The 11,588-nt window shown below is 36.8% G+C and overlaps 1 protein-coding gene across 1 annotated transcript; it reads right to left on the reverse strand.

Annotated features, from left to right (window-relative positions):
* Nucleotides 1-5,248: 5,248 nt before the first annotated feature.
* On the reverse strand, nucleotides 5,249-10,514 carry LOC133303304 (protein unc-13 homolog). The gene is made up of 5 exons (XM_061503196.1): nucleotides 9,936-10,514; nucleotides 7,594-8,481; nucleotides 6,874-7,329; nucleotides 6,534-6,720; nucleotides 5,249-6,228 (listed from the first exon to the last, which is right to left on the reverse strand). Exons 1-5 carry the CDS (start codon nucleotides 10,512-10,514, stop codon nucleotides 5,249-5,251), a joined length of 3,090 nt encoding a protein of 1,029 aa, XP_061359180.1.
* Nucleotides 10,515-11,588: the final 1,074 nt, after the last annotated feature.

Below are 11,588 nucleotides of genomic sequence, written 5' to 3' on the forward strand. Positions count from 1 at the left end.
CTACCCTTTACAAAAGAGCATTGAATTGGAGCAACCAATCTGGGCATCAGGTTCCTTAACTTGTCAGCAACAACCTTAGTGACAATCTTATAAGCAACATTACATAGACTTATTGGTCTAAAGTCTCTTATGCACTCAGGATTGTCTATTTTTGGAATTAGACAAAGATGAGTTTGATTTGTCAACTGAATCCTCCTGGGGTTTTCAAAAATACTCCTAATTAGCTCACCCACTGATTTGCCAATAATATGCCACTGAGACTGAAAAAAAGCAGCATTTAGGCCATCTGGACCAGGGGCCTTAAACCTGCCCATCTTGAACACAATACTCTTGATCTCCACATCATCAGGGATCTTAGCTAGATTCTGCAATTGTTAAACCTCCATTTTAGGAAAGGTACCTTTGATGGGAAACTCTTCAAAAGAACTGTCCTCCTCCAAAAATAACTTCTCAAAATACTTCACAGTCGTTTCTATCATACCTTCAGTATCAGCTGTCCATTCTCCAAAATCATTCTTAATGGCACAAATTTTATTTCTCCTCCTTCTAGCTATAGTAGTTGAGTGAAAGAATCTTGAATTTCTATCACCAAATCTCAGCCATTTGACTCTGGATCTCTGGAACCAATTTAATTCTTCTCTTAACAGAATGGTCTCAAATTCTTTCCACAAATCTCTTTGTAGCCTCTCAAGGTCCCTATCATACCCAACTTCCAGCTTCCATTCCAGTCCCTATATTCTGGCATATAGTCTATGTTTCTGTCTCATCTCCTCTTTAAGCAACTCTTAATGCAATTTAGATGCTGCATTCTCAAAATCTCTCCTAGCCTTTGTCCATTCAGCATTTCTGCCCCAACAGTTTTTGACAATATTGCCAAAATTAGCATTTGTGAGCCAGGCAGCAAGAAATTTGAATTGACTTCCACCCCTTGACTCCTTGCTAGATTGAAAACAGCTGACAAGTATTGGCCTATGATCAGAATTGAAATAAGGCAAATGAGCTAGCACTCTATTCGGCCAAAAAACATTATGTTCCTCATTTGCACATGCTCTATCAATCCTCTCTTGTAATTTTCCCTTCCTCCAAGTGAAGCTAGGCCCTTTAAACCCAACATTAGAAATCCTACATTTCACAAGGCAGTCCTGCATATCCTGGATACTCTTCCAACACACATCCAGTCCCCTAACCTTTTCATACTGTCTTAAAACAGAATTGAAATCTCCAAGCAAGATCCAAGGGCCAATCACAGATTCAGAAATATCCACCAATTTCTCCCAAAGCTTAATTCTCTCCACTCTCCTCGGGCTACCATAGACAAAAGTAGCTAATTCCATCCTTTTATCTTCAATATAGTGAATTCTAGTGTGAACATATTGATGATGGGCACGAATTACCTCCACCTCAACATCTCTATCATCCCATAAGATCCATATTCCACTCGTAAATCCAACACCCTCCTGTTTAAAAACCTTAAAGAAACCAAGTTTTTTGACAATAGCATCACCTCTACCACCCTGAATTCTAGTTTCTAACAAAGCAAGAACTTTTATTTTAAACCTATATTTAATATCTCTAATCAAAGCAGGAAATTCTTTCTTCCCTACTCCTCTACAATTCCATGAACAAAGATTCATAAAATGGACTGAAAATAAAAGAACCCGTACCTCAATCATCAAGGATTGAATCATCAATTATATACAAGATTCCTGGCCCCTCCTAGGCCTGAGTTCCCCTGATCAACTTCTGTCCCATTAAGAGCATGGCCTCCAATCTTCACTAGATTGGGGTTCTCCTCCCCTTTGCCTTCCTATTGGCTAGATTATTAGGATCCTGAGTAGGTTGCAACACTCCCCCTTCTGACCCCTTGCTTCTAGTAACCACCTTCTGCATTCCATACTCGAAGAACTGGGAGGATGGTTCTCAGAACCCTGACTTCTATTCACAGTCCCTTTATTAGTGACTTTATTTTTCTGACCTCCACTAGGACCCATAGTGCCTCCTCTAAAAGAACCAGGCTTCATTCCACCTTTTTTCTGCTTATCTGACCCTGAAGAAAGATTACTAGGAATAGATCCCTTAGCTTTCCTATCACTACCACCTCCTCCATCAGTCTTACTCATGATCACTTCCTTCTTATCACCTATTTTAGGAGCTACATCAGGGGACACTTCCTTCATAAGGCTATCTGTATTTAAGGCCTCCCAACATTTCCCCATCAACAGCAGTAACATTCTGGTCCTTCAATTTCTGGTTCCCATCTCTATTGGCTGTAGATTTAAACAGAGAAACTCTCATCTTCCTCCCTCTACCAGGCTTCTGGACTACCATCCAAGATCCGAAAGCCTCCTCTACTTTCTGTTTCTCTTCAGTTTTCTCCTTCATCTCAATATCCTGATTCCTCAAACCAGGAGCACCAGTCTCAACACTGATTTTCTGTCCACCAATGCTAGGACATAAGTCCTTCCTATGCCCATACATACCACAGGCAAAGAAAATCATATGTAATCCCTCATAGCCAACGTGCATGACTCTCTCTCCAATTTTGAACTTCGATAGGAAACTTTTCCTAAGATCCACTTCCACACATATACGGGAAAATCTGGCCCTTTCTGTTACATCCCCATCACCATACTCATTCCTTCTTATAGAATTCTTATCTATCTTAAGTGTTCTCCCAAATATACTGCCAACTTTCCAGAGAGTCTTGGTAGTGTAGAACTCCACGGGTAGCCCTGGTATTCTGATCCAAACTGCCAGCCTCTTCAACTGATCATCATACGGATCAAATAAAGGCCTCCATCTTTGCACAGTTAGGTAATGATCTGCAACTATCCATGGACCTTTATGGAGCACATGATTGTAGTCACTGTCTTCCTGGAATCTAACCACCAGATACCCGTTCTAAATGTCAATAACCTCATATATACCCATCAGGTTCCACATTCTGACCACACGAGTCATTAGAAACCTAGCTCTCATTCTCTTTCCCAGCAGCTTAATAATCAGCGCTTTCCTCCATTGTTTGCAGTCCTCTTTGTGCTGCTCTCTCGAGAACTTGAACGAAGGGCATAATGGATCCTCCAATGCATCTACAGATCCTTCTTCCAGCATGTCCTCCTCTTCTTCCTCCCCTCTCTGCCTAGTCAACCAGTCCTCATCTTCATTATCCGACATATCATCAGCTCCATTGAGCCTCAGCAGCTTGTCTCTGTATGAGACAACTTTCCGCCCTTGCCCGCTGCTCTTCCCTGAGGATCCACCTGACAGTGGCGCAGCTTCATCGGCAAGAACCTTCCCAGGGGATTGAAGATTATTCGACAGATCCTCTTTTCCCCTAACTTTCAGCTTCGGAGATCCCAGATCCCCTCCCTGCATGTGCTCATCCATCACATCATCTTGGATCACCAAGCCCTTAGGCTTCTTTATGCTTCGATTCAGGTTGTCTTCCTCCTCCGTCGATGCCGATCGTGTTTCTCCCATGACACTCAGAAACTTTCAGAGAGAAAAGGTTGAGCGCGTGAGATTCACAGGTAAAGTATTTTATTTTTACCTTTATAATATTTCTTATAATGATTAAATGTGTTTACATAACACAACTTACAACAGGTATATTTGGTTTCTTTGACTATAAAGAAAAACCAAATCGTATTTATAAATCATGATGGATATTTTTAAGCTTACACAAAATAAACTCTCTGAACCCTAAGGAATAAGCATGTTTGAATTTGATTGTCTCATATTTGGAATTTATAGAATTATATGAATTATTTTCAGTTACTCTTACTTCGGTCACCTTTAATTTTGAAGATATTTTGTTTAGGGGATAGGCAAAATAAGTGAGGTTTTTTAATTGATGGTAGTAAGTGTTTTTGGTTCTATTTTCTCGTTATTTTCGGTCTTGGTAGCAAAGGAAGATAGAAATGGTGTGGGAGGAAGTGAGGAGAAAGAAAGAAGAAAAAATATTTATTTTATATTGCAAATATCGACCGTTGGATGAAATTGTAATCGAACGATATTGAAAGAGGTAGACAAAAGTAGGCAAAATAAGAATAGGCAGAATAACCTATCCCGTTGTTGTGAAGGTTAAAAGTCTCTCCAAATATGACCAAACTTACAATATTAGGATTCAAATAATCATTTTTAACTACTGCGAGTAGCAGCAGCACACATTCGATTACCTAACAGAACTTTAGCTTTGCCTACAAGAAGTCTGAAACAGAGAGATACCATGTATGTATACCTCCATCACCATAGTCCGTATATAATTATGATTTCATTTTATACTCTCCCTATAACATATTTTCTCTTCTCTCTTTATAACGTATTTTCTCTGCACCCAAACACTCCAATTTATTCACATAAAAAAAAATGGATTTAACAAAAAAAGAAAAGAAAAACATTAGAGTTCATAGCAAAATAAGTCAAAAACTTGGAACACCTATCCCAAAGTCAATAATAATGCAAACTTATTATGGCAACAATTATGCTGAAAAAACTTTGGCCTTTCAACTTTTCTAAAACGTTGTAATTATTTGTCATGCTCATTATTAACTTGTAGTATTTTTTTTTATTTTTTTATTTTGTAATTAAGAAGCCCTTTTTAGTTTCAAGAAGCCCTTTTAGTTTACAGCAAAATTAGAAAAGAAAATACATTTCCCTTTCTGCTTAGTTACAAGCAGAAATTCCCAGACTAGTTTGCATAGCTGCTATCAACATATCCCAGATACAGGCTACTTTTGGACTATATGCAACATCAACAAACTACACTAAGAAAGTGTCATTTTTTTTTTCTCTTCCCTTCTTATCCCAAAAAAATTAAAGAATATCTTAAGGTAAAAATATAAGAGCAGGGTTATATTTATAAATTTTTTGTTTACAAACTATACTATGTACTATGGGTAGTATATACTACTTGAGCATATATTACCCGTAATACATGGTGTAATTTATAAAAGTTTGTAAACAAAAAGTTTGTAAATATAACTTATCCCAAAATATAGTTCAACACATATTCTGTAGACTTAGGTGGTCTCTTGTATGTTGAAAATATGTCTAATGATGAAATCAAGCATTGCTTTCTTCACCCCATATTTTCTCCATATGACAACCTATTTTGTGCTTTCAATTGCAACCTGCTCCCTCCCCACAAGTTCTTTCTTGTTTAAAGGTTGAAGTTGTTTTGTGTACCAACAATGCATTCACAATGGGATCTCTGTGCTTAAACTTTACCAAAGAATAATATACAATATCATCTCCTCTTTGCTAATTGGAATGTCCTCTTTAAGAAAAGATTTGCAGCTCTGTCATTTCTATGACACAATACCCTCAATATTGTGTTTGGATCTGATCTATTCCATCTTCCTCTAGTAGGAGGCATTGGCAACTTCTGCATATTACTCATAACTCCGATCCCACTTGTTTCACATGTGGCAATGCTGAAATCTTCCATCAACTGTTCAGTATTTTGCCCCATCAATGCTATGACACCTTCCACTACTGCAGCCTCTCTTTCCACCACATTTTCTGCTATCAATCCTTCTCCACAAGTGCAGAAAACCCGGTTCAAACTATCAAAATCCTCTTTGATCAACACATGATCAGATCTGTTAAACACCCTTGAGCTTCCACCAGCAAGCAAAACTATGAGGAATGCTTCAAATGAGGCCTTCATTACTTCCTTCATTGCAAGTGATTGAGCTTTATCTGTCAACATTGTTGTCATTAGTGTGATATTCTGCTTGAGGATTCTCAATGCCGGTCGAATTCGCGCATTGGCTACATCACCAACATAGAGGCTACCATAGAAGACAGAGTTGGAATCAAGGAATATGAGACGGTATGCAGCAACTTCTGAGACATGTTGACATGCTGCTGGAATGGAAGAGTTAACTATTTCAAAATATGAACCAATGTTGCCTTGAGTCCTAAGGTTGTTTGCAAAGCGATAATGATTCGAAGGAACTGCACAAGGTGTCTGAGAGAGTGATTTTTCAATGGAGTTTATGTGAAAAATGAGATAATGTAAGGTGTTGAGACGAATGTAAAGGCGTTGTGTGCCGCGACTAGTTGATGGCCGAGGATGATGACCTTCATTTGTTCCATTTATGTGATCCATCTCAGATCTACTAGCACCACAGGGGCTTGCTTTCTTCCACAGCTTGATGAACTTTGAATCTTTGCTACATCTGGTTAGTGGAGGAATTGAAGGAATATAGTTCTGTTTTGAACCTGAAAGAGAACAGAGTTAAACTTTAAAACAAAGTAAATAAGAATGGTATGCATTTTACTAGTCTATTGTAGTTATTTGTGAGAGCGAGCCTTGGAGCAGTGATAAGGTTGTTCCTTGTTATCGGAAGGTCACGGGTTCGAGTCTGGTAAACCGTCCTTTTGCAAAAATTCAAGAGTAAAGTTGTATACAATCAACTCTAACATTTATCCTTGCAAGTCGAGAAATCTTGTGCATCGGATTTACCCTTATTATCAGTTTTGTGGAGTAAACAAGTTTAAATTTTTGGTGTATTCAAAGTACTTACCACATGCTGCAACAAACATTATGTAGTCTTGGAAGAGACTTTCCAATCCATCAGCAAGTTCTTGAACTAAATCTTCAGTTACTTCTATTGGAATTTCAAAGAATTCTTCTACAATTGACTTGGCCAATTTCATCAGCTCAGCAGCTGATTGTGCATATATCTCTGATTTGGACTTTGGATTCCATGTCTGCAGTAAAAAGAGAAGAGAAATTCATTAAAAATCATATTCAATGTTATCATAATCACAAATTTTTTTATCTAAACAAATATTGTTAGTTGTGTCCTTTCATTTTTAATCATTGAAGGAAAGAAAAAAAAGGACCATAAAGCCAAAACTTACTTCAGTTTCTTTTGCTCTTTGCAAATACTCTTTTCCTTTGTACAGAGATTCATGTATCCATTTTCTCAAAAAGTTCAAGATGATTGAATCAACATCATAGGGAATCATCTCTCTCACAACTGTTTTGCCATTATCCTCACCCTCAGTAGAATTTTCCACCATCATTTGGACCAAAACCTTTTCTAGCTTTCCAGCTCTCTGCAATACGTCAACAGTCTCATAAGTCAGTGAGTTAACTTCACTTAAATATTGCCTCAGCACATGCCCATAGCAATTGTGCAACATCAATGCTGCTACTCCACATGCTGCTGGGTTCCATTTCTTTAGCATTGCACTAAAATTTTCTCTTTCCTTCATTGCTAAATCTTCTGTCTCCTGTGCTAAATGAAGCAGAATTTCACTTAATTCTCCCTTTATTTGCATTTCAGCACACTTGGCATTCACTGCCTCAACTACCTGCACTCAAGAAAATATATATACATTATTAAAAAGAAAATAATGAGAGCGAGTATTGGCACAGCAGTAAGGTTGATCTTTGTGACCGAAATGTCACGGAAAAATAGTCTCTTTGTAAAATTATAAGGGCAAAGCTGCAAACAATCAATCCTACCCCTACCCTCACACAAGTCAGGGAGACTTGTATACCGAGGTTTACCCTTGTTAAGGAAAAAAATACTAGTTTAGAATAGTGAGGATAAGATAGGTTAAATGAACACAAACCTTTTCAAATGCATTTTTCATAGAAGATCGAATATAAAAATCAACCCGATCCCCAGATGAATATACTATAGTTATATCTCCTTTCTTTCCCCCTTCTCCATCATCTGATATTATAAGATCTTCACCTAAAATCTTTGAGACTGACAACACCACAGGAAGAAGGTTTTCAATTTCACCAACACTCCCTCTTTGGAAATGGTCATGATAATTAACAAGTCGATTCTCTGCCCAACATTGCATTGAACTCAACACTGATGTCAATAATTTGACATAGAAAGATTCTTTTTCTCTCTTAGCATCACTGGCCACCTCTGATAACATAGCATGTGAGGCACATAGAAGGTCAGGTTCTATCTGCCCAGTTGCAACGTATTGTTGAAACAACACCCAAGTGAAGCACACATTGTGAATTGGCTTGTTGATCCCCAATGTAGACCATGTTTTCTTCATCAACTCAAGTAACTCATCAACTTCATCAAGGACTAATGTGTCATCTCTAACATCAAAAATGGCTTGAAGAAGAGAAGTATATAAGTGAATGTTGAAAGGGAATCCATCAGCCCAATGACAAACATCAGTAGGGGTTCCATTAGGACTACTTCTCCATGCTAAGGAAACAACAGAATTGATAAGGGTTCTCATGATATCAGAGTTTTTGCCTGTGTCTATAGATTTGGACTCAACATTACGTATGATATCTCTAAGGCGCATGGCAAATGTGTTGGTTTTTTCTAAAGGAATTGAAGGGTGTAGGAGGAGCCCAATTTCAAGGACTTTGAGTTGTCTCTTTTGCCACATATGATACTCACGAGAATCACTGAATTCTGAGGGTTTAAGGTGGCGTAGAAGATCTAAAGGGAGAATGATAGTTTCTGCTCTTTTTCCCACCTACAAGGCAAGCATTTTGAAATAGTTAGAAGTACTTCTTTACATGTATATGGAGCTATAGCTAGTGAATTTTATCCTAACAAAAAGCTCAAATATGTCAACAGTTTCATTGTTAGCATGTTCTATTCATTAATGTCTCAATACATTATACATTTAAGGAATTAAACACCATTGGCAACTTGATTAAGGTTTCATCATTAATATAGTTTTAGTTTGAAGTTGTAATTGATATTTTCATATCGACTTTCAATGTATTAGAAAAAGGGTAATTCAGTTTCACATCATGTGGTGTGATCTAGTTAATTATGTGGTTTGAACTTTGTAATTCTGACTAAGAATCAATTTGTTTGATTATCACATCATATATTGTTTAAAGAAAAAAACTCATGTACTTATCACATGAAATATATAATTACCTCATTTTGAGGTATTTTAATGCCTAAAAATGATATCGCTGTATACATGTATATTACACATTGAAAATGTACCCAAAAATAAAAAATAAAGAGGATGGTTAAATCATAAATCATGTCCCAAAAAAAAAAAAAAAAAACCAACCGTAACCTGTGAAACTGAGTAATGGATTCTCTGATGTGACATAAGATCGTCCCAGAAAATCCAAATCGTTCATATGAAAGTTATTGGCAATGACAGAATACATTGAAATAAAGTATAAAAATAAGGAAAAAGATTTATCACGTTGCATGACAAATCTCCTCTCCTACCACTCTCACTTCGATATCCGTGCCAATCACTTTTCTATTTTTTATTTTTTTCTTTAAGTGGGCCCCACGCCTTTCTCTCTCTTTAGGAAAACTTGCATTTCTCATGTAACATGAGAAATTGCAAGCGCATAAAAATATATATAACCATTAATTTGTCGTTTATAAATGATTAATATTCTCTTATATAATCTCATCTCACATGGGCTAATGCATTCCCGTGAAATGAAATTTAGCTTAAAATAAATAATCTGATTAACAATTTAACCTAACAAGTCATTGGTCACGTAACCTATAACTCAGGGAAAACCATCCACTTGATCCAAGGAAGTGAGATCTCTAATTAACCTCATTGCTCATGTTTAATATACCTTACCTTTTTCTATCTGCTTATTACATTACCAGGTCATCACATCTTTCTAAGATAAAATCAACAAAATTCATAACCAAAACAATTTTAGAGGAAAGAAACTAATATATATATATATATATATATATATATATATATATATATATATATATGGGAAATAATACTCTTATGCTACATAAGAGTACATCATTTTCCTACACTAATTCGTTTTTCGTGCCAATTAATTTTTCTTTTCTTTTTTAATATAAAATATGGGACCCACATTTAATTTCTCTCTACTTTTTTTATCTCCTATAATCCTACAACATAAGAAAACTTAAACCCTATATATATATATATATAGCATGTATGTGTTTACGTACTTGGCCAACGAAAGACCTCATTAGGGTTTTCCTCAGGCGATGATCGTTGTGCTCAGTCACCCTCATCTGTTGTCTCATAATCTCTGCAGAAGTCATCGGCCGCCGCGGCCTCAGTGGTAGCATGTTATGATGAAAAGGACTGCCTCCTCTCGACGGTGATGACGGTGTTGTGGTTGACCCTCCACTGCTACTCGACACCATTCTTCTCGATGGTGACCTTTTCAACATTTTCAACCCTAAAGCCCGCTTCACCTTACTTGTGGGTGACATCACCACCTGGCTCGACTTCGTTTCATTCTCGTGGGAATGAAACGAGAGTGTCTGCCGTGCTCCAAAACCCGGTGATGATCGGCATGCCGTGAAAAATATTTCATAGGCAGTTTCTCGGACATCGTCGTGACTCAAGCCTTCGAGCTTGCCAAATGGAGAAACTAAATCGATAGTCTCGTTTTTATTGGCAAGCTCAATAAGACGTGGGTCATAATGATAGTGGTGGTGGTGATGATAATTATAATCGTTATAAAATAAGGCAGTAGGCAAGGGACCGGAATGGAATTCCCTGCGGGTTTGCTGACCCATAAGGTGGAGATTATGGGTGATGGGTCAGAAACCGACGTTGAATGGTTGCGGCGACCAAGGCAACAGAGATATTATATATGTCAACAAAACATTGAGGGGAAGAAGAGACTGTGGTGCATTTGTATTAAAGGAAGGGATAAGAGAGAGAGCATGAATATTGAGGGTATGGTGTTTGTTTTTGTTAGTTAATTGACAGCAGTTTTTTGCATGAGAGAGAGAGAAAGAGATGAGTGATTTTGGGTTTGTCCACGTTGTCATGAGCGAAGAAAACGAGAAACAAATGGTGGTAGAACATTCATGCATTTGAATACGTTTCTCTCGGAATTTTTTTTTTTTAATTTTTTTCTTTCTTTCTTTCTGTATTCTGTTTGGGTTTCCATTTGTAATGAGAAGGTAAGAAAGTTCGCATAAATTACACAACGGATATTGCACCTCATTTTATGTTTTGCTGTCAACTTTTGTTTCTGTTTCTGTTTTTTTTTTTTTTGTGAGGTAATTAGTTTGAGATGTTAGATGGCATTATCCATTTGACACATCGTTACATTGTCATTAATGGATGGACAATGGATATATATATATATAGATAATCTTGCTTGAAATATGATTAACTGAAAATATCATTCAAAGTTGATCATTTTCTACACTTTTATCTTTAAAAATGTCATAAAAAAGCAAATCGTTCTCAACTCCCATTGTATAATCCCTAAGTTTAGTACCTTTACATAGTATATTTGCAACTACCTAAACAAAACAAAACAACCCAACTACATAATATATGGTGATCTATTTCAATAACAGAGTTTTCAACACAATGATGGCAAAATAACTTACTTCATTGTTCTTACATTCTTCCAGTTCTTACTGTAGTCCTTCCAGCAATATATCATCCCTGCAAAATTAAGCTAATCGAAACATATGAAACTTGTAGTAACATCATTTTAAATATAAATCGCAAGCTCAAAAGTGTACAAACCAAGTTGAAAGGTAAAAAACATAAAATATATGTTAAATTTGAAAGGCAGAGTAGAAGAAAGTGTAGACCTACTTGGATCCTCTTCCAATGTTATTTGCTCA

The sequence above is a fragment of the Gastrolobium bilobum genome, unplaced genomic scaffold (assembly GCF_033153095.1).
Source record: "Gastrolobium bilobum isolate Gb01-03AN ecotype WA unplaced genomic scaffold, APGP_CSIRO_Gbil_v1 utg21165, whole genome shotgun sequence".
In the NCBI taxonomy this organism is placed as follows: domain Eukaryota; kingdom Viridiplantae; phylum Streptophyta; class Magnoliopsida; order Fabales; family Fabaceae; genus Gastrolobium; species Gastrolobium bilobum.